We start from the raw sequence: 24,899 nt of genomic DNA on the forward strand, positions 1-24,899 counted from the left end.
GTGTCTTGTTGACAATCTGGGTCCATGCCTTCGAGGGATCTGCACCACACTCAAATCCTACCATCAGCTCTTGCCAACTGAAATTGGACCTCATCTGACTAGGCCACTGTTTTCCAGTTATCTGGAGTTCAACTGATATGGCCACAAGCCATGGAGAGGTGCTGCACAATGTCATGCTGTGCAAAGGCGCTTGTTGGCCATCTGCTGCGCATTTGTATATGCACAAATCGTTATCCCAAGACTTTTGTCATCTCAGTGTTATAAATTGATGAAAAAATGGGATAGTGTAAATGTAAGGAATAAATGATGCTGAAGATTCAAATATGAAATTTGTTTCTTAGGCACTTAACAATATGCAGAATATCTCATCACTCAACAGAATGTAGATACTGATGATGACTTCTGACAAAATTTGATGAGCTTTGGATAAATATTGACATTATCAGCAGCAATATTGATGAAATTTGGGGAATGCTGACCCATAACTTTCTCTAGTTTCCTAGTTAGGATAGGTGGAGAATGAAAAAGATGTCATGCCCATATCTGTGAAATTAAGTTAACAAATGGTAAAGAAATTAGTCGTGCTGTTTGAAATGATTGACAGAGTTACTATTATTTCAGTACTCCTTTGAGGCTGCACAAGTTGCATGAAGGGTTGTGGATTGCTTCCATGTACCATGAAATCAACTTGTGTATGGATTAATGTTGTTGTTGTTGTCGTCGTCGTCGTCGTCGTCTTCAGTCCTGAGACTGGTTTGATGCAGCTCTCCATGCTACTCTATCCTATGCAAGCTTCATCATCTCCCAGTACTTACTGCAACCTACATCCTTCTGAATCTTCTTAGTGTATTCATCTCTTGCCCTCCCTCTACAATTTTTACCCTCCACACTGCCCTCCAATGCTAAATTTGTGATCGGTTGTTGCCTCAGAACATGTCCTACCAACTGGTCCCTTCTTCTTGTCAAGTTGTGCCACAAAGCCCTCTTCTCCCCAATTCTATTCAATACCTCCTCATTAGTTATGTGATCTACCTATCTAATCTACAGCATTCTTCTGAAGCACCACATTTCAAAAGCTTCTATCCTCTTCTTGTCCAAACTATTCATTGTCCATGTTTCACTTCCATACATGGCTACACTCCATACAAATACTTTCAGAAACGACTTCCTGACCCTTAAATCTATACTCGATGTTAACAAATTTCTCTTCTTCAGAAATGCTTTCCTAGCCATTGCCAATCTACATTTTATATCCTCTCTACTTCGACCATCATCAGTTACTTTGCTCCCCAAATAGCAAAACTCCTTTACTACTTTAAGTGTCTCATTTCCTAATTTAATTCCCTCAACATCACCCAAGTTAATTTGACTACACTCAATTATCCTCGTTTTGCTTTTGTTGATATTCATCTTATACCCTCCTTTCAAGACACTGCCCATTCCGTTCAGCTGCTCTTCCAAGTCCTTTGCTGTCTCTGACAGAATTACAATGTCATCGATGAACCTCAACGTTTTTCTTTTTCTCCTTGGGATTTAATACCTACTCTGAATTTTTCTTTTGTTTCCTTTACTGCTTGCTCAATATACATATTGAATAACATCGGGGACAGGCTACAAGCCTGTCTCACTCCCTTCCCAACTGCTGCTTCTCTTTCATGCCCCTCGACTCTTATAACTGCCATCTGGTTTCTGTACAAATTGTAAATAGCCTTTTGCTCCCTGTACTTGAACTCCTGCCACCTTAAGAATTGCCGGCCGGAGTGGCCGTGCGGTTCTAGGCGGAACAGTCTGGAGCCGAGTGACCGCTACAGTCGCGGGTTCGAATCCTGCCGCGGGCATGAATGTGTGTGAAGTCCTTAGGTTAGTTTAGTTTAAGTAGTTCTAAGTTCTAGGAGACTGATGACCTCAGAAGTTAAGTCCTATAGTGCTCAGAGCCATTTGAACCATTGAACCTTAAGAATTTGAAAGAGAGTATTCTAGTCAACTATGTCAAAAGCTTTCTATAAGTCTACAAATGCTAGAAATGTAGATTTGCCTTTCCTTAATCTATTTTCTAAGATAAGTCGTAGGGTCAGTGTTGCCTTACGTGTTCCAACATTTCTGCGGAATCCAAACTGATCTTCACCGAGGTTGGCTTCTACCAGTTTTCCATTAGAATTTGCGTTGGTATTTTGCAGCTGTGACTTATTAAACTGATAGTTCGGTAATTTGCACATCTGTCAACAACTGCTTTCTTTGGGATTGGAATTATTATATTCTTCTTGAAGTTTAAGGGTATTTCGCCTGTCTCATACATCTTGCTCACCAGATGGTAGAGTTTTGTCAGGACTGGTTCACCCAAGGCCATCAGTAGTTCTAATGGAATGTTGTCTACTCCCGGGGCCTTGTTTCGACTCAGGTCTTTCAATGCTCTGTCAAACTCGTCACGCAGTATCGTATCTCCAATTTCATCTTCATCTACATCCTCTTCCATTTCCCTAATACTGTCCTCAAGTACATCGCCCTTGTATAGACCCTCTATATACTCCTTTCACCTTTCTGCTTTCCCTTCTTTGCTTAGAACTGGGTTTCCATATGAGCTCTTGATATCCATACAAGTGGTTCTCTTATCTCCAAAGGTCTCTTTAATTTTCCTGTAGGCAGTATCTATCTTACCCCTAGTGAAATAAGCCTCTCCATCCCTAATTTGTCCTCTAGCCATGCCTGCTTAGCCATTTTGCACTTCCTGTCGACCTCATTTTTGAGACGTTTGTATTCCTTTTTGCCTGCTTCATTTACTGTGTTTTTATATTTTCTCCTTTCATCAATTAAATTCAATATTTCTTCTGTTACCCAAGGATTTCTACTAGCCCTCGTCTTTTTACGTATTTTATCCTCTGCTGCCTTCACTACTTCATCGCTCAAAGCTACCCATTCTTCTTATACTGTATTTCTTTCCCCCATTCCTGTCAATTGCTCCCTTATGCTCTCCCTGAAATTCTGTTCAACCTCTGGTTCTTTTAGTTTATCCAGGTCCCATCTCCTTAAATTCCCACCTTTTTGTAGTTTTTTCAGTTTTAATCTACAGTTCATAACCAATAGATTGTGGTCAGAGTCCACATCTGCCCCTGGAAATGTCTTACAATTTAAAACCTGATTCCTAAATCCCTGCCTTACCATTATATAATCTATCTGATACCTTCTAGTATCTCCAGGATTCTTCCATGTATACAACCTTCTTTTATGATTCTTGAACCAAGTTTTAGCTATGATTAAGTTATGCTCTGTGCAAAATTCTACCAGACGGCTTCCTCTTTCATTTTTCTCCCCCAATCCATATTCACCCACTATGCTTCCTTCTCTCCCTTTCCCTACTCTCGAATTCCAGTCACCCATGACTATTAAATTTTCGTCTCCCTCCTTACCTGAATAACTTCTCTTATCTGATCATACATTTCATCAATTTCTTCATCATCTGCAGAGCTAGTTGGCATATAAACTTGTACTACTGTAGTAGGTGTGGGCTTCGTATCTATCTTGGCCACAATAACGCGTTCACTATGCTGTTTGTAGTAGCTTACCCGCATTCCTATTTTTCTATTCATTATTAAACCTACTCCTGCATTACCCCTATTTGATTTTGTGTTTATAACCCTGTAGTCACCTGACCAAAAGTCTTGTTCCTCCTGCCACCAAACTTCACTAATTCCCACTATATCTAACTTCAACCTATCCATTTCCCTTTTCAAATTTTCTAACCTACCTGCCCGATTAAGGCATCTGAGATTCCTCGCTCTGATCCGTAGAATGCCAGTTTTCTTTCTCCTGATAATGACATCCTCTTGAGTAGTCCCTGCCCGGAGATCCGAATGGGGGACTATTTTACCTCCAGAATATTTTACCCAAGAGGACGCCGTCATCATTTAACCATACAGTATAGCTGCATGCCCTCGGGAAAAATTATGGCTGTAGTTTCCCCTTGCTTTCAGCCGTTCGCAGTACCAGCACATCAAGACCGTTTTGGTTAGTGTTACAAGGCCACATCAGTCAATCATCCAGACTGTTGCCCTTGCAACTACCGAAAATGCTGCTGCCCCTCTTCAGGAACCACATGTTTGTCTGGTCTCTACAGATACCCCTCCGTTGTGGTTGCACCTACAGTACGGCCATCTGTATTGTTGAGGCATGCAAGCCTCGCCACCAACGGCAAGGTCCATGGTTCATGGGGGATTAATGCAAGTGAACCAAATCTATGCCATGTGCAGACTATTATGTTGTCTGAATAACACATTTTATTTAACATGAGTCAAAAGTATACTGGAAGCACTGATAAAATGTATTCCAACACTGATAACCGTAGAATAGCCTAGTTATCAACAGAATAAGGAGTCGGGGATGTCAGTTTTTGTAGAGCACTGCAGTTAAGGTGATGGTGCATCTTGCATTTCTACTTACAGCAGAGGAGAAGGATATTTGTGGCAGTCACAGTCTCACAACTGGTGAAGCTCAGTGACGATATTAACAGTGATACCATCTGTATCTAACATAGTTACAGCCTTCCTTCCTGGAGCCCTCAGATATACGAGGAGAAATGGCTGAGCTTATGTTGATTGGTGCGTAAATGCTGCAGTTGTTATTGGGGATATGGATTATCTTGCCATTCAGAGGTGCTGTTGGTTACAGATGTCTGCATCACTCAAAAAGTGTGAGTTCCTGTAAGGAGACATGAGACCCAGAAGTGGTGCTCATTGCAAGAGTCAACCCAACTGGCACTGGAGGTGGAGCGCAGACAGTTTTGAAATATCTGACCTACAACTTAAATTGTGATGGTACAGGCTGCAGCTGATCCTGGTATTATGGCCAGTTTGGTTTTAGTGGCACCTCAAGTTTTGAAGTGCATAAGAAAGAAGGAATAGATGGCATTCCCTGGGTTGCTTGAGCCTTTGCTGGGAGCCATAGTCACAGTCAGACCAGAGTGCCCAGTATGTAGTGACTATGATGCGGGCGGGATGCAAATGAGGTTGATAGCAACAGGTGCTCTAGTGTGCAAGGTTGGAATCTGTGTAACATCTCAGCCAGACTCTTGCACCTACAAGGTGTAGCCCCAGAAAACTGAGAAAAATAGTGAGCAGTCACCAGGAGAAGTGGTGCCAGAGCTTAAAACGTTTGCCATACATTCATTTGGGCCTGTCTTCTTTTACCCGGTGAACTATTTTGCACATTGTCAGATCCCTGGCAGTTTCAGAAGTGCTTACAAGTGGAAGTACTTTGGGGAAGGAGTCAGTGATGACACAAAAATCATCATGCAAGTATAAATTTCACTTTCCTTGCTAATCAAAGATGGGGTCAGCACCTGCAGGAAGTAGGGAAAGAATATCCATGTTGGTGTGGCAAGAATCAGATTTGTAGCGTATTTGATATTGGCATTTGAATATGTGTCACATAAATGATGACGTGAGATTTCCACACTCCTAAACATCACTTGGTCCACTGCTTCTGATGTGATAGTGAAATGGAAACTTGTGGGGACATGTATAGCACAAAAACGTACAGGCCGACCCTGTCTGTTGACTGACAGAGACTGTTGACACTTGAAAAGGAGCATAATGTGTAATAGGCAAACATCTATCCAGACCATCACACAGAAATTCCAAACTGCTTTGGGATCCACTGCAAGTACTATGACAGTTAGGCGGGAGGTGAGAAAACATGGATTTCATGGTCTAGCGGCTGCTCATAAGCCACACATCACGCCGGTAAATGCCAAATGATGTCTCGCTAAGTGTCAGAAGCGTAAACATTGAATGATTGAACAATGGGAAAGTGTTGTGGAGTGATGAATCACGGTACACAATGTGGAAAACCGATGGCAGGATGTGGGTATGGCGAATGCCTGGCGAACATTATCTGCCAGTGTGTGTAGTGCCAACAGTAAAATTTGGAGATGATGGTGTTATGGTGCAGTTGTGTTTTTCATGGAGGGGCTTGCACCTGTTGTTGTTTCGCATGGCACTGTCACAGCACAGACCTACATTGATGTTTTAACACCTTCTTGCTTCCCACTGTTGAAGAGCAGTTCAGAGATGGCGATTGCATCTTTCAACCTAATTGAGCACCAGTTCATAATGCAGGGCCTGTGGGGGAGTGGTCACACGAAAATAACACCCCTGTAATGGACTGTCCTGCATGGAGTCCTGACCTGAACCCTATAGAACACCTTTGGGATGTTTTGGAATGCAAACTTAGTGCCAGGCCTTACCGACCGACATCAATACCCCTCCTTAGTGCAGCACTCCATGAAAAATGGCCTGCCGTTCCTCAAGAAAACTTCCAGCACCTGATTGAACGTATGCCTATGAGAGTGGAAGCTGTCATTAAGGCTAAGGATGGGCCAACGCCATACTGAATTCCACCATTACTGATGGAGGGTGCCACAAACTTGTAAGTTATTTCCAGCCAGGTGTCCAGATACTTTTGATCACATAGTGTATCATCTGAACTCTCCAATTATTTGGTACAACACAGAACAGATATCTGCGGAACTCTCTGAGAGCAATTAGAAAGGATCTACTGACTATGTTTGCAACCATAAAACTTAAAAAGGGAGAAAAAAGTAAAACTTAAAAAGGAAGAAATCAAAGCATTCCCAAGAGACAGTCATTGTCCTAAAAAGACAAAAAAATTGATTTGAGTGCAGTACACAATCCCTCATCATGTGTATTAGAAACAAAAGGGGTGACAAAATAAGTAATCCTCTATTAATATTCGACTAACAGTACAATGAGCAGTATTGAAAGAGCTGATAGGGAACTTTATTATTCAAAGATCACACGAAAATAGCGGAAGAACTATTACAAGAAAATATTTTGGCATCTTATTGATAACTATAGTCACTGCATTTACTATACACCAAAAAAATTCAAACAACACAAAGAATGCATTTTTGAAATTTAGAATGGAAGTAATTTCCAAGAAATACATACATGTGTGGACATGGCACATACAAGAATATCCAAGTACAACAGGACTGACAGAAATGCTGTTTCAGAAGACATGTTGATAGGGAAAAAATATGGAAAGAAACAAAAACCTGGTGTGAAGATTACAAAGCGGGCTTGTGTTGGAACCTTGCATCTAACTTTACCACACTATTGTTGTTGTTGTTGTTGTTGTCTTCAGTCCTGAGACTGGTTTGATGCAGCTCTCCATGCTACTCTATCCTGTGCAAGCTTCTTCATCTCCCAGAACCCACTGCAACGCACATCCTTCTGAATCTGCTTAGTACAGTTATCTCTTGGTCTCCCTCTACGATTTTTACCCTCTACGCTACCCTCCAATACTAAATTGGTGATCCCTTGATGCCTCTGAACATGTCCTACCAACTGATCCCTTCTTCTGGACAAGTTGTGCCACAAACTTCTCTTCTCCCCAATCCTATTCAATACTTCCTCATTAGTTATGTGATCTACCCATCTAATCTTCAGCATTCTTCTGTAGCACCACATTTTGAAAGCTTCTATTCTCTTCTTGTCCAAACTAGTTATCGTCCATGTTTCACTTCCATACATGGCTACACTCCATACAAATACTTTCAGAAATGACTTCCTGACACTTGAATCTATACTCGATGTTAACAAATTTCTCTTCTTCAGAAACGCTTTCCTTGCCATTGCCAGTCTACATTTTATATCCTCTCTACTTCGACCATCATCAGTTACTTTGCTCCCCAAATAGCAAAACTCCTTTGCTACTTTAAGTGTCTCATTTCCTAATCTAATTCCCTCAACATCACCCGAGTTAATTTGACTACACTCCATTATCCTCGTTTTGCTTTTGTTGATATTCATCTTATACCCTCCTTTCAAGACACTGCCCATTCCGTTCAGCTGCTCTTCCAAGTCCTTTGCTGTCTCTGACAGAATTACAATGTCATCGACGAACCTCAACGTTTTTATTTCTTCTCCATGGATTTTAATACCTACTCCAAATTTTTCTTTTGTTTCCTTTAGTGCTTGGTCAATATACAGATTGAATAACATCGGGGATAGACTACAACCCTGTCTCACTCCCTTCCCAACCACTGCTTCCCTTTAATGTCCCTCAACTCTTATAACTGCCATCTGGTTTCTGTACAAATTGTAAATAGCCTTTTGCTCCCTGTATGTTACCCCTGCCACCTTCAGAATTTGAGAGAGAGTATTCCAGTCAACATTGTCAAAAGCTTTCTCTAAGTCTACAAATGCTAGCAACGTAGGTTTGCCCTTCCTTAATCTAGCTTCTAAGATAAGTCGTAGGGTCAGTATTGCCTCATGTGTTCCAACATTTTTACAGAATCCAAACTGATCTTCCCCGAGGTCGGCTTCTACTAGTTTTTCCATTCGTCTGTAAAGAATTCGTGTTAGTATTTTGCAGCTGTGACTTATTAAACTGATAGTTCAGTAATTTTCAAATCTGTCAACACCTGCTTTCTTTGGGATTGGAATTATTATATTCTTCTTGACGTCTGAGGGTATTTCGCCTGTCTCATACATCTTGCTCACCAGATGGTAGAGTTTTGTCAGGACTGGCTCTCCCCAGGCCGTCAGTAGTTACAATGGAATGTTGTCTACTCCGGGGGCCTTGTTTTGACTCAGGTCTTTCAGTGCTCTGTCAAAATCTTCACGCAGTATCGTATCTCCCATTTTGTCTTCATCTACATCCTCTTCTATTTCCATAATATTGTCGTCAAGTACATTGCCCTTGTATAGACCCTCTATATACTCTTTCCACCTTTCTGCTTTCCCTTCTTTGCTTAGAACTGGGTTTCCATCTGAGCTCTTGATATCCATACAAGTGGTTCTCTTATCTCCAAAGGTCTCTTTAATTTTCCTGTAGGCAGTATCTATCTTACCCCTAGTGAAATAAGCCTCTCCATCCCTAATTTGTCCTCTAGCCATGCCTGCTTAGCCATTTTGCACTTCCTGTCGACCTCATTTTTGAGACGTTTGTATTCCTTTTTGCCTGCTTCATTTACTGTGTTTTTATATTTTCTCCTTTCATCAATTAAATTCAATATTTCTTCTGTTACCCAAGGATTTCTACTAGCCCTCATCTTTTTACGTATTTTATCCTCTGCTGCCTTCACTACTTCATCGCTCAAAGCTACCCATTCTTCTTATACTGTATTTCTTTCCCCCATTCCTGTCAATTGCTCCCTTATGCTCTCCCTGAAATTCTGTTCAACCTCTGGTTCTTTTAGTTTATCCAGGTCCCATCTCCTTAAATTCCCCTTTTTGCAGTTTTTTCAGTTTTAATTTACAGTTCATAACCAATAGATTGTGGTCAGAGTCCACATCTGCCCCTAGAAATGTCTTACAATTTAAAACCCTTTACCACACTAAGAATTTTTTTTTAATAATGTGTAACAGTGAATACAATTTTCACGTTCCCACATTATATAATTAAAGTGGCAATTAAAACTCACTTCGGAACTGTTTTTTGTTTTTTTTTTGTCACGTTCCTTTAATATTATCCTTGCAACTATTCTAATTATTGAATAAAACTGCCTTGCAATCTTTTACAGAAAAATTGGAAAATCACTTGTTGTTGGAGGGTTAAATGATATTTTGTTCAGTTTAAATGGAGCTGAAAAATAAGTGAAGTGTTACATAATTAAATTGTGCTAGTGCGTGAAATATTGTCAATTGAGTAGGCAGTAAAAAGAAAAAGAAACAAGAATGACTATCTTTAAAGAATTTTACAGTACAGGGAAGGAAGGACAGGAATGAAAAATGGGGGCTGTTTTCATAAACAGTATCTTTCCACTCTGAAAATAAGGTAGATTTTTTAGTGATGATAATTGATCTTTGCTTTTGAAAATTTGATGATGTCTATATACGGAATTCTCACATTTCCTTAATCTAAGAATTGACAAGAGCCTTTTTATTTATTTATTTTATTAATACATTTTATTTACAATCTATTGGCATAGGAAAGAAAATGTATCATTAGCTATCTTTGTGATCAGCAGTATCATACCAGTTGAATGCAATGTAATAGCATGACAGTTGTTATTGCTGTAAAAGTGTCCTAGTTGTGAATTTATGATATCTGGGAAGCAGAAAATTGCATTATCATCATTTTTCATATATGCATGTATCATATAATATTTTTGTACTTCGGTTTTTGTTCTTTCTGATAGATATTTTGCCACTTCCTTGTTTCAGTCTGCCAGTAATGTGTTCATTATTATGATAGTAGTAGTAATAGTAGTATTAATATTTTATTTTCATATCTGTATTGCATATCTCACTACTATTTTCCTCTTTGTTTTATAGAAACCATCTAACATCTAATGACAAATTGCATAATTGTGTGACAGTGACATGTCATAATTGGAATAAAAAATAAGTTAAATTATTCCTCCTCTCATGATTTTCTCCACAAAATTTAGCTATAAAGCTTTTTCCCATACTGCAACTTTTGGATTCTCCATTAGCTTAAACAGTAATATATGTGTATTTATATCAGTTTTATTTATTATTTTGCCAACATGCACAGCTTTATCAAGCAAACTGCAGTATGATTCTAAGCTCACAGTGTTCAGGCATACATGGGTTAAGAACATGCTTATCAGATTCTGGTTGGTGACATACCACATGACAATAAAGCTGTTTTTGTAGTTATCCAATAATATTGTTTTCCTTTCATGTACAATAACTAGTCACACGCATAATTTGTTTCAGAATTATCTTCAACCATTTCAGTCATCACAGCTGTTCTTTAACTACCTCTCAGAACTTATAAGCACTATCCAGTCTGGTTCGTCACTTCTGTTGCGGAGTCGGAAATGTGGTAAGTGCCTGATGGTATATGTTAATGTAATTGGTTTATAAATGATGAGTAACCCAAGAGGAATATAAAAAAAGATAAATAAGAAGTTAGAAGAAGAACCCAATAAAATATTTTGTTTGTTACTGTATTATTTAAATTTTTATATTAATGTTTTATTGTGCTTAGTATATTTATTTTTACCTGACTTAAGAGTACCATTTTATTTATCTGTGCATTTTTGTCCATGTCTTTGTCAACCCTTCCTCCCACCACGCTCACTGTTACAAACATTCTTAGTACGTTCTCTCTTTGTATTTTCAGGTTCAGAGTGCAGTAGTGAGTTGAGTCTGTCAGCCCAAAACACTTTACTTGCCACAGAGGATAGTTCATCAACTCCACGCAGAATTGTTTGCAAACTGGATGACAGACAAATGAGCATTGACTCTAGACAATTGTATGATCCAGATTCTCTGTGGCGCAGAAAAAGACACAGGTAATTGTTTTTCTTGTTGATTATGAGGAACCTTATATCAGTGAATGTGGTGATACTGTATTTTCCAAAGTATATTAAATTATTAACTATGACAATGGACTATTTGTTATTTTCATGTAGAAGGTCAGCTTTCTATGAACTACACATACATCTTGATTTATATAATTGTGGCAAATTTAAGTTACATCACTTCAGAAACTCGAATAAACATGAGTATAACAAGCTGGTTGATTTGCATGTTGTCAGTAACTATCCAGCTAGTCTACTCTCAAGGTTTAAATAAAATGAATAAAACTACAACAGAAATTGTGATATGAGAGTTGCATTTTACAACAGAAAAATGTTAATATTGAAGTTAACAATGAAATTAATAAAAATTAGGAAACTAATCAAATAAGCTCTGACACATTGTGAAAACTAAACATTTTGAGGAACATATTGAACCATTTGAAATCAATATGGGATTAAGATAAAGGGTGTCTTGTTCTTGTTGGTGTACAATTTATTCCTGGAAAAAGTGATAATGAGATCACAAATTTAAAGAAAAGGCAACAATTTTTGGTAGGTGTCTCTTTACTCCATAACATTTGCTGACAGCATTTCAGTCCTATCTAGTAACGATCAGCAATCAAAACTTATCACAAATTCACTAAAATCACAGCAAAAACCACATGCTAAATTTCGTAGAAAGAGATTACGAAGTCTGTTCAAAAAATTCCGGAACATTCATATTTTTCTACCAATGGTGCATTAGAGTGAAATGGAGTTGGCATCCTTGCATACACCTGTGTTTATTGTGTAACTGCCAGAAGTTTCATTGTTGTATGTCTGGTAACTATTGTTCAGTGCTGTATTGAGTAGAACATTGTTGTACGATTTGCAAATTTCGAGGTGACAGAGTTGGAAGAGCAATGCGTCTGCATTAAATTTTGTGTGAAACTGAAGAAAACATTTAAAGAGACACACCAAATGCTGCAGGAAGCCTATAGTGATGAGTGCCTAATCTGTTTGTGGTTTTATGATTAGTTCACACAGTTTAAAAATGGCTGGGCTGAAGTTAAAGGTGACTCTCATTTAGGACACCCTTCGAGGTCTATCAATGACACACATGTCAAGAATGTCAATGAAATTGTGCGTGCCAGACAAAGACTGACTGTTCGAGAGACTGCAAAGCAATGTAACATTTCAGTTGGATCATGTTGTGAAAAACTGTCACAGCACCTTGGATTGCATCATGGTGCCGCCAAGTTCGTTTCACAGCTCATCGGCCAAGACCAGGAAGACCTTTGCCTTGCAATTTGTGAAGAGCTTTTGGATCATGTAAATGAAGTGTTCCTTGGGAGAATCACAACTGGTGATGAAACATGGTTCTATGTTATGATGTTGAGACCAAAGTTCAGTCTTCACAATGGATTGGGAAAGGTTCTTCAAGACCAAAAAAATCTCGTCAGGTCAAGTGAGATGTCAAAGCCACGCTGATAGTTTTCTTTGACTTTGAAGGATTAGTTCATCATGAATTCATGCCACAGTGAGAGACTGTTAATTGATGGTGCTACTGTCGCCTGTGAGAGAATGTAAGAAAGAGATGGCCTGAAATGTGGTGAGACAATTTAAGGCTCTTGCGTCACGAAAACACACCCTTGCATCCATCCCTGTTGGTGTGTGACTATTGCCCAAAGAACAAAATCGCTGTGCTCCCTCATACTCATCATTCTCCAGACCTGGGCCCTGCAGACCTTTTTATTTATTTATTTTTATTTCCAAAGTTGAAAACCCTGTTGGAAGGATGAAGATTTGCAACGATAGATGAAATAAAAGAATATTAGCACACTACACTTCACGCAGTCTAGCAAAAGGTGTACCGACACTGCTTCTGGAAGTGGAAATGACATTGGGAATGGTGTATCAATTGTGAAAGAGAGTATTTCAAAGGCCGCCATACACAATAAGTAAAAGGTAAGTGTACAAAAATTTTGTGGACAATATTCCAGAATTTTTTGAACAGACCTTGTATATGGAAGAGGTCATACCAGATCAATTCAATCAACAATAACCTTGAAATTGAGTGCCCTAAACTCAGCTCAACCAAACATTCTACTAATCATATTTGACAATGTCTCCCAAGAGTGCTGTACAAGTATTGGATGAAATTATTGACCCAGTTGGACTAAACTAACAAGTTAATAAAGAACAAATTTCAGACCAACAAATAGGATACGATATCATCTGTAGACTAAATAAAAAAATCTATAGTGCCAAGGTGGGGTGGCTTGAGTGTCTCTGTGATATAGATAGCTGTATTGTAGGTGTAGCCACAATAGAATTGTATATGTGGAGATGATAGACAAACACATGGTTCATGAAGAGGGGCAGCAGCCTTTACATTAGTTGCAGGGTAACAGAAGCCAACATGGCTTCTGTGAATGGCTGAAATAAGAGGAAACCACAACCATCATTTTTCCCCCCATTTGGATCTCAGGGCAGTGACTTCTAGGAGGATATCATCATCAAGGAAAACAAAACTAGCATTCTACAGATTAAAGTGTGGAATGATAGATCCCGTAACCAGGAAGATTGGTTAGAGAATTTAAAAAGGGAAATGGGTAAGTTGAAGTTAGGTGTAGTGGTAGTTACTGAAGCGTGGTGGCAAGATGAGTAGAACATTTAGTCAGGTGAGTACAGGGTTGTAAATACAAAATCAAATAGATCTAATACAATATATAAAAAATAAATAGTTTTTTGTATGTTAATCTTATATTCATTCCTGTACCATTCATCTAATTATGATGAAACTTTCATAAATTGTTGTGTGCACACCTCTAAAGGTTTCTGAATAGCAGTATATTTATAAAAATCAATGTATCTACATACATACATTCCACATATCTTTCTAAACCACTAGATCAATGGGGTGGGGATAGGGGTGAAAAGATGTGACTTAGTATCATAACTCAGAAATATCTGGAGCAGTTTCCTCCAAATACATGACCCACTATACATGTCACTTTTACAACAGTACTGATGGGTGGGTGGTGGGTGGGCTGGGGTAACATGTAAAATTATGCAATAATAACCAGTATAGTGTAGAATTGATAGTTTTAACTGTAGACAGGCCCATTGATAATGTTTCACTTGCAGGCGAGTGTGGCGTGTGTGTGTGTGTGTGTGTGTGTGTGTGTGTGTGTGTGTGTAAAAGTAATTTCTGCTGAACTTGTCACATCACTTGCCATTTCTAAAATCATTACTGTAACAGTAAGATACCCGCGCACCCTAATGGCAGAGGATGGGAGTGAAAAATTGCAAGAAGCATAACTCAAGGATACCTGAAGTAATTTCAACCAATTTTGGTATAAACATGACTCATTTTTATAAAAGGAGTGGGGGGTTTAAATACCCCTACTACACATAGGGTTGGGTTGGGGATGAGAAGTGACATGTAAAAATGTTTTAAAATGATCTCTTGGTATTTCTTTCCTGTATTTATTTGAATTCGATTGCTATAAAAATATGAAGCACAATTCGTCTTTTATTTATGCTGTTTATTGTGTGAACCAGGTTGCGAGAATGAAAACAGTGCAGCGAACTAATAATTTTGTCAGGGCATTTCGAGACCGAAGATCATGCCACACGGATGAATAGCACTGATAAATTTAACTTCTGCTCTGGTATCAAATGGTATAAAACACCAGAGAATTAACATACTCGTATAAAATATACATACCATCATGGAGCCACTGATAAAAAGAATTCAGTTAATCTGTTGTGAAAAGCATAGTGAATGCATTATCGTAGCCAAGATAGATACAAAGCCAATGCTCACGAGAACAGTATAAATTTACATGCCATCCAACTCCTCAGATGATAGAGAGACTGAAAGAATCTATAATGACATAAAAGAAATAGTTCAGATAGTTAAGGGTGAAGAACATTTAATTCTGATAGGAGACTGGAATTTGATAGAAGTAAATGGAAGGGCAAAAACTAAAAGGAGAATGTGGAATAGGACAAAGGAATGAAGAGGTGTTCACGTGGTAGAATTCTGCACAGTTCATAATTCAATCATGACTGACATTTGGTTTAAGAATTATATGAGAAGGTTGTATATGCAGGAGAAACCTAGAGGCACTGGAAGACTTCGGATTGTTTATATGATGGTAAAATGGAGATTTCAAAACCAGATTTTAAACTGTAAGACATTGCCAGTTGTGGACTCTGACCGCAATTTATTGGTTTTGAACTGTAGAAAAAAAAAAAAAAACCTGAAGAAATGGCAAAAAGGTAGGAAGTCAAGGAGATGGAACATGGATAAATTAAAAGAACCAGAGATTATTGAGAGTTTCAGGAGAATTGGGCAACATTTGACTTGAATTGGGGAAGGTAATACAGTAGAAGAGTAACGGGTAGCTTTGAGAGGTGAAATAATGAAGGCAGCAGGTGATAAAATAGAGAAAAGAGAAGATACAAAAACACAGCAAATGAAACAAGTGAAAGGGTATACAGACATATAAAAATGAAGTTGGCAAAAAGTGCAAAATGGCTAAGCAGGAATGGCTAGGTCGAGGCTGTAGAAACATTTATAATTTTGGGAAAGATAGATACAGTGTACAGGAAGATGAAAGAGACCTTTGGAGAAAAGAGAACCAACTGTATGAATATCAAAACCTCAGATGACAAGGCAGTACTAAGCCAAGAACAGAAAGCTGAAAGGTGGAAGTACTATTCAGGGTGTTGACTAATATGTGGAAAACCTCTGGGACTTTAAAAACAAAGCAGAAATTTGGCATATACAGTATAATCCTGCTTTTACATTCCCAGGGTAAAATACAGGGAGCGAAAGGTTACATACAGCTGGTGCAGAAACCAGCCCGCCGTTATGAGTTGAAGGATATGATAGAGAAGTAATAGCTGAGAAGTAAGACAGGATTGTAGCCTGTCCTGAATCTTATTCAGTACGTACATTGAATAGACAGTAAAGGAATTGAAGGAGAAATTTGAAGCCAATGAAACCACCATATTAGTTCTCAGTAGACGACTGAACTTTGCTCTGGCTCCACAAATGCTACCAGCTGCCAAAATTATCAGTGGAGTCAAACAGTGTGGCTTCCCCCTTAAGAAGCAGCAGGTGAGGTAAGGCTTGCTATTAGCTGGATTTTTGTGCCTTGGGTGACAGCCAAGTCCCTTAAGTGCATTATTAACAGGGTGGAGAAAAAAGGACTGAAATTGTTGGAGGAGGGAGAGTTAGTTCTTACCGGGTGACAAGAGGAATGTTGCGATTATCCTCAGACAGACAGACAGACAGACAGATTATCATAAGAAAGTCATCATGTTTTTGGAAGACGGCACACACAAGAGTCTTGAACGGGATCCCACATTGACACACAGTAGGAAGAAAGGGGAGATACGAAAGAACTCTGGCATCCTTGATAAACTAGTGAAGAATTTAAGGCTAAGAGGATGTAGGTCATCCAGCTTGCACAGAGATGTTGCACCATTGAAATCAATTGTTAGTGCTGTTGGCTCTCTCACATGCAGTCTAGCAACGTACTTAACTAAATTATTTGTGCCTGTGGTCAAACACTGTAGACATTATATTAAGAACTCTCATGTGTTTGTTGCAACCATAAAACAGAGGAGGATAGGCTTAAGTGAAGTAATGATCAGCCTTGACCTAGTTTTCCTTTTTACGGAGTTACTAGTGAAAGACACATTAAAACTGTTGGCCATTCATTTCGCCCCTAAAAGTTTGGAATTATTTTGGCACATCTTGATGACTACTCATTTCTTCTATAGTGGAAGTTATTATGAAATCACTGATGGAACAGCCATGGGTTTGCCTCTGTCACCAGCCATATCTTATTTTTTCATGGAGGATTTTGAAGAATAAGTGTTGAACAGTGACCCCTTCCGACCATCATGCTTCTTCTGATATGATATTGATTCATTTTTAATCTTGCTGTAGGGCTGTGAGGTGCTGCAGACCATATGAATGGTATGCACTCAAACATAATATTTATGATGGAGGTGGAAAAGGACAGGAAGACACCTTTCTTAGATGTGTTGGTTGAAAGGAAACTGGATGGATGATACAGCCATTCTGTGCATAGAAAACTGATGCATATGGACCTGCATCTCAACGGACATAACTTTCGCTATCCAGCACAGAAGAGAGTTGTGCTGGACAGCCTAGTACCCAGAATATGGGCTATTCTGCACGAGGACAACCTTGGCATATAGATGAACTATCTGACAGTGATGTTCAGAGGGTATGAGTATTCTGTCCATGCTATTAGGGCATTGGTCTTGAGGAAACAGAGGCGTGCTGCCATTCACCCCCAAGCCAGGAAAACCAACGCACAGTGTGGCCTCCGTTCAGTGGTGCAACAGGTAGTGAGATAGATGAGGTCCTAAACAGCAAAGAATCGGACCCATCGCCTCACCACCCAGGAAATTTAAGGAAATGTTGCAACCCATTAAAGATAATCTCGGCCTGAGAGTACTGGCAATTTATAATATTCTTTGTATGGCAAAAGTTAGTCTGTATAGACTGTTGCCAATCATTGTTGACTATAAGTGGCCTCTTGAATACAGGAATTTCGAAAAATTAGCAGTGGCCAAGCATGTCCTATTTAAATAAACGAGTGATTTTGTTTGAGTAAATGAGAATTCTTGGTCACATATTTAACTATTGGGACTGTGCTCAGAGAAATATTTGAAATTAGATGTGAAGATAACAGTAATAGAGATTCCGGATATGCATTTAATAATGCATGGAAGTGTGCACTTGATAAAGAAAGTGCACAGAGGAAGCACAGTTTGCTGTCTGATGTGAGTGGTATCACTGCAAGCAGTGCTGGATAGAGAATGCAAATATAATCTGTGGACTTAGTACCACCTCAGTACATGCCAGTTCCATGATGCCATCACGGTGTAATCCAGCCAATCAGATGCCATCCTCTGGGTATAAAAGTGGGAGCCTCATCAGTTTCAGGACAGTGAGGCTTAGCCCCAGATAATGAAGATGGATACAGTCTTGGGGAACTTGTATTGTATCTAAATTTGATGTGGCAAGAATTTTTTATTCAGGGACTCCATTGCGAAAGTCTTTGTAGCCATTTGCTAGCACTTCCTGTGGAAGTGTGCTGGTACATGGTGAGGACACGATTGTGGGCTGCCAACCGCGGGATAATGAGGCTGTGCTGCAAGGGGGAGGGCAAAGGGGAGAGGAGACAAGTGGGGGAGGGGAAAGGACTGTGCAGGTGTGCCAGTGGGATAAAAAGTGTGTATTGCTGGAGTGGGAGCAGGAAAGGGGCTAGTCAAGGTTGATGCCAGGGGAGTACAGAAATGAAGGATATGTTGCAGGGAGAGTTCCCACCTGCAGAATTTAGAAAAGCTGCTGGTGGTGGACAGAATCCAGATGGCACAGACTGTGAAATGGTCATTGAAGTCAAGCACGTCTTGTTAGCTGGCAGCAACTAGGTGGTCAAGCTGTCTGTTGGTCACAGTTTGCCGGTTGCCATTAGAGCGTGACAGGCAGAGTGGCGATTGATATTGATCTCGCTGGACAGTTTAATAAGCAACAACTGATGGGTGGTCCAAATGTGTTTCGTGGACTACGAATGCAGTTCACGTGTGATGGTGTGATGTCCAAGCTGTGTTTGGAGGCAGTACATGACTGACCTTGGCAGTTGTGTGGGGCAACCATGCAGACTACAGTGGCCTTGAAGCTTTTCCAGACACTAACATCTTGGGTTGGAAGACATGGAGTACAGGACTCCTTGTTAAGGTTCCTTATGGGACTTTGGTGCCAGACAAGGCATTTACTATGTCTACAAGAAGGAGGAAGTAGCTCAATGTGGACAAGTATCTTTTTTAGATGGGCTAAAGTTGGGAATGGTAATTGTAAAATAAATATCACTAAATCTCTTGTAAATAGGAACACTGCGCCACCAGCGACGGCGGTAACCATGTCACAGAGGCATTGCTGAGGCATGATTACACGCAGTGAATGTCCACAGGCAGAGTGTTAATGGTGATTGCCACATAGAATAAAGCACAGTGATTGCTACTAGTTGATAGAGCATGTGGTTGCATTCACAGGTGGCCCTGCTTTTGATGTGGAATGCCCGTGACAGGACTGCAGTAGATGGTGGTAGAGAATGTATGAGATGGGTCTGGTGTCTAGGTTTATTGCGGGCATATGATCAATTGGGAATGGGTTCCCCATTCACTTCACATGGTCATCTTCACCCCAACAATCCACTTCCTTCATTGTCAACATCCACGTTGAGGATGGTGATATTAGTACAGGCATCCACATCAAACCTACCAAACACCAACAATGCCACCGTTTCAATAGCTGCCATCTGTTCCACACCAAGAATTTCCTGCCATACAGCCTAGTCACCTGTGGCATCACATCAGTAGTGATCAATAGTCCCTCTCCAGATATGCTAAGGGTTTCATTGAAATCTTAACAGACCAAAATTACCCTCTCAATCTTGGTTCAAAAACATTTCTCCTGTGCTTTGTCCCCCCAGTCAACTATCATCACCCACATACTAACTCTCCAGCTACAAATAGCATCACCTCCCTCCCTCCCTCCCTCCCTCCCTTCCTTCATGACACTTTCTCGGAACTGGAGCAACTGTCTCCATGTTCTCTGTCATAGTTTTAACAACCTCTCATCATGCTCTGAAATGTGAAATATCCTCCCCAACATCCTCTTCACCCTTCCCACTATTGTATTTAACTGCCAACTGAACTTTTGCAAAATAGTTGTCCATCCCTACTTCACACTGGCTCCCAAATCTTTGCCCCACAACTCATATCCCTGCAATAGCCCTAGTTGTAAGACCTGTGCCATACATCCTCCCACAACTATCTGCTCCAGTCCTTTCACAGGCATCTCCTATCCCAACAAAGGCAGGACCACTTTTGAAAAAAACCATGTGTTCTACAACATAGCTGCAATTGCTGTGGTCCATTCTGTGTGAGCTTGACCACTAGCAAACTGGCTGTACGCATTTATAGTCACCACCAATCTGTGACCATGAGACAGCTGCCCACCCAGTTGCTGAGCAGGCCAGCCAACAGGATGTGATAGATTTCAACTATGTCACGTCCTGTGCCAACTGGATTTATCCCATCATCAGCTTTAGTGAACTGCACAGGTAAAATGAAAATGCCGTGTGGCTAGGGCCTCCTGTCGGGTAGACCATTTGCCTGGTGCAAGTCTTTCAAGTTGACACCACTTCAGCAACTTGCGTGTCAATGGGGATGAAATGATGATTATAAGGACAACACATCACCCAGTCCCTGAGCGGAAAAAAATCTCCGACACAGCCAGGAATCGAACCTGGATTGGTAGGTATGACATTCTGTTATGCTGACCACTCAGCTACTGGGGGTGGACATTGTACGGGTAGGAACTCTCCTTGCAATGTATTCTTTGTTTTCTTAACCCTTGTCCTCAGCTTTCACCAGTCCCTGTCCTGTACCTAATTATCATCCCCTTCCCTGTTCCGGATCAGTGCCACACATACCTTCTATCCCGCCATATTTTGTCTGCTTGCGTCTGTGTATGTATGGATGGATGTGTGTGTGTGTGTGTGTGTGTGTGTGTGTGTGTGTGTGCGCGCGCGTGCGCAGAGTATATACCTATTCTTTTTTCCCCCTAAGGTAAGTCTTTCCGCTCCCGGGATTGGAATGACTCCTTACCCTCTCCCTTAAAACCCACATCCTTTCATCTTTCCTTTTCCTTCCCTCTTTCCTGACGAAGCAGCCGCCGGTTGCGAAAGCTCAAATTCTGTGTGTGTGTTTAAATTCTGTGTGTTTTATTCATTGTGCCTATCTACCGGCACTTTCCCACTTGTTAAGTCTTGGAATCTTATATATATATATATATATATATATATATATATATATATATATATATATATATATGATGTCAGGTATAACTTAAGCTAGGTGTTCCCAACAATTCTTGGGTTTTCATTTAAGATATTCTTCCAGAGTGTAGAAAGAATGCTCTTGAAAAAATAGTTTTACAGTATTTTTAAAAGAATACATACTGCTAATTTCTTTCGTATTCTGTGGCAGCTTATTATAGATTATCACGCCACAATAATCAAGACTGTTCTTCTAAATAGAAGCAATGACTCAACCTTGTGTTATGATCATGAATGTTATTAGATATATAATTGTCAAGATTTTTCTGGTATACATTATGGTCTGAAAAATAAACTCACAAAGAAGAGTAAGACTGCCCAAGTTTTTAAATAATTCTTTGCCACGAGCCCATTTATTGCATTTTTTCATAATTCTTACAGCTCTCTTTTTGTAATCTGATAACTGTTTGTGGATTCTGGATATTATTTCCCCAAAAGACTATTCCGTAGCTAAGGATGCATGCATATAATGAAAGTAAACTGACCTTACACAGATGCCACTGCATACTGATGCAAGAACTCTAAGCACATGGCATGCTGTGGAGCCCCTCTTTGAGATAGTCATGATATGTTCATCTGCTAGTGCTTCATTGGCTTTTTTCAATAGTGGATCAGGTGTCTTGCTGGTAATCAGTATATTGCTGTCATCAGCAAAAAGTACTTTTTCTCCATGCTCCATACATTGTGGGAAATCATTAATATAAATTAAGAACAATATTGGGCCCAAAACACTTCCTTGTGGGACTCCTATATTAACATACTGTGGATTGGATAAGTGATTTACCACACATTTGGATGTACTATGTGAAATTTCTGCACCCTGTTATTTAGGTACGATTTGAACCATTTATTTAGCACTCCCCTGATTCCTAGAGACTCCAACTTGTGTAGAAGAAAGTCATTATAAACGGTATCAAAGGCCTTTGATAGATCTAGGAAAATTCCAATTACATAACCATATTTGTGTAGTGATTCAAGAACAATTTTTGTAAACTGAGCTATTGCGGTTTCAGTGCTACTGTGTGGTCTGAAGCCATGATGTTTGTTGCAGGGAAGATTATGTTTATTTAAGTAGCTCATAAGTCTATTTTTCATTAAAGTCTCCACTATTTTGGAAAATACTGGAAGTAAAGCAATTGGCCTGCAATTTTCTGTGTTGTTTTTGTAAAGAAGTATGATTTTAATTAGTTTAGGTAGTCTGGGAAGCAGTCAATCTTAAAAGACTGGTAAATGATGTCACTTGAAGGGGCTTTAATGCTGTCCATGCACACTTTTCATGCACAAACTGGGGCTTCATCCAATCCTGTTGAGGATTTATTTTTTAATTGTTTTATGGTACTGCTTACTTCTCTCTCGGTAGCGGTGAGCTGAACTATTTCATTTTTTAATGTAATTTTGCACTGGGATATCAGATCTTTCTGGAAATTTGCTCTGCAGGTCTTTTGCGATACTGGTGAAGTATGAGTTTATGAAGTTAGCCAGCTCTTTTTGATTGGTTGTATTGCCTGATTTCTGGATTTTAATGTTTGAGTGTATCCTCTTTTTTTATTTCCAGTCTCACGTTTAACTAAAGCCCAAGCAGCTTTACTTTAGTTATTTGCATTTTTTATCAGTTTGTTGTTAGCTGACTTTTTAGCTGCCTGAAGTACCTTTCTGTACATTTTTTTGTAGTTTTTGTAATAGCTTACAAAACCAGGGTCACTGCATGTATTCTTTATAGAGCTGAGTTGTCCGAAGATTTCGGCAGATTTTGTAATCCCACTGGTAAACCGTTTTGTTTTGCTCAGTGCTCCAAAGGGAAGTAGGACTTCGGAAAATGATTCTTCAAATTTGACCTTAAACAGTGACATGGAATGACAGAACTTTTGCTGGCATCTGTTTGTGCAATACATTGTCCCAGGTTTTACGACTTAACTGTACAGTAAAGTTTTGCATGACTGATTTGGAGTAGATTCTTTTGCATGAATGTAGCTTGGTTGCCTTTCCCATAGGAACATTTATTTGTGCAATTTGACAAAAATGATATGAAAGTCCGCAATATGTCAAAATCAACACCAGGAGAACGATATACAATAATGTGACAAGTGTTTTGGGAACATTTTGAGATGATAACTCTATTGCTGACCCTTCAAAGTGTTTTTCTTCACCAAGAGAGAGAGAGAGAGAGAGAGAGTGGCACTTCTAACCTTATATTGGAATTCATTCTTAATATAAATACATGACTGATTGATTGAAACTCTGCAATAAGAAGATGCTATTATATATGAGGGTAAAGTTGCATAGGCAATTTCACTTTCCTTGCACCAGTGCTCAGTGATGCATATAACAGAGCTATTTAGGGTTTGCAACTTAACTTCAAGCTGCTGCACTTTGTTTTGGTGGAACACTGTTACACATTTTTGTTTGTGTTGTTGATTTTTTTTTTTTCAAAAGCACAGCTACCTATATGAAGTGCTTCACTGCAGTTACCATTAGACACTAATGCATTGTTAAAGCTTAAGCTACTGCTGCACCTAAAAGCTCACTATCTGGTGCCCATCATGTCCTTTGTTCTTGCATACTCGCCGGCCGGTGTGGCCATGCGGTTCTAGGTGCTTCAGTTTGGAACCGCGTGACCGCTATGGTCGCAGGTTCGAATCCTGCCTCGGGCATCGATGTGTGTGATGTCCTTAGGTTAGTTAGGTTTAAGTAGTTCTAAGTTCTAGGGGACTGATGTCAACAGATGTTAAGTCCCATAGTGCTCAGAGCCATTTGTACCTTGCATACTCCCAGAGGAAGCAGTTGTATATTCTTCCACCCCTAACCATACCGTTCCTATAATCCAGTACTTTTCCCCTTTGTTACTGTTCTCTTTTGCATAACTTCACCCACAGTCCATCCTTTTCTTTCTCTACTTTCCCATCTTTCCTTGCGGCCTTCCATATCACACACACTTTCCAACTGTTAACCACATAATCTGTGGAGCTCTCGACTTCGAGCCACTCTGTATTAACTGTATCGTCCACACACAGCAGTTCTCTATGTGCTCGTGTGGACTGTTGGTTCAGCATCTTGTATCTCACATTGTGCCTACTGATATCATTATTCCTGAACCTTAAAATTTATTTCACTGTATCCCTTCTCCTACTTGCATTGTCATGTTTTTCTGGTCTCCCATCAACCATATGTATTTTCTTCCCTCTCTTACCTAACAGTCTCTCGTGTCCCCCATCTTCTTCCCTACTCAAACATGTTCCTTACTGACCCTGCTCAATCTGATTATATCTGCTGCCCCCTTTCTCCTCAAGTACACGAACTGAACCCCCCCCCCCCCCTTCCCCCCTCCCCAGGACATCCCATTGTTGCTGATTGCTGTACCACCACAGAGTGAGTTTCTGCCCTTGTGGGCCACCACTTCCAACCTGTTACCAGTAATCCACCATATAATTAAAACACCGGTGTTTCCTCTACCAACTCTCCCTAGTTCCTGTTTCTTTACTTGGCACCGTACATGTCATTGTCACCTCTGTATACACTAAATTTCTAAATGCCCGTGGCCTTGCCGCTGTTGAGCAGTACCTTTCCCAATGTCTGAGTGGCTTTAAGCCTGCAACCTTTTCCTTCGGAATTAAATACCTTCTCCCTCATTCGCTTCACTTCGACGTCGTCATCAGCTCAACATTGCACCT

The 24,899-nt window shown here is 39.9% G+C and overlaps 1 protein-coding gene across 2 annotated transcripts in view; it reads left to right on the forward strand.

The window, feature by feature from the left end:
* LOC126345047 (A-kinase anchor protein 10, mitochondrial) overlaps nucleotides 1–24,899 on the forward strand; it is a 101,457-nt gene that overhangs the window by 45,314 nt on the left and 31,244 nt on the right. For both annotated transcript variants that reach the window (XM_050002071.1, XM_050002072.1), the window contains exons 7-8: nucleotides 10,704–10,812; nucleotides 11,113–11,284. In XM_050002071.1, coding sequence (XP_049858028.1) covers nucleotides 10,704–10,812; nucleotides 11,113–11,284 — 281 coding nt within the window. The remainder of the gene's footprint in view (nucleotides 1–10,703; nucleotides 10,813–11,112; nucleotides 11,285–24,899) is intronic.

Source organism: Schistocerca gregaria, chromosome 1, assembly GCF_023897955.1.
Source record: "Schistocerca gregaria isolate iqSchGreg1 chromosome 1, iqSchGreg1.2, whole genome shotgun sequence".
NCBI lineage: Eukaryota > Metazoa > Arthropoda > Insecta > Orthoptera > Acrididae > Schistocerca > Schistocerca gregaria.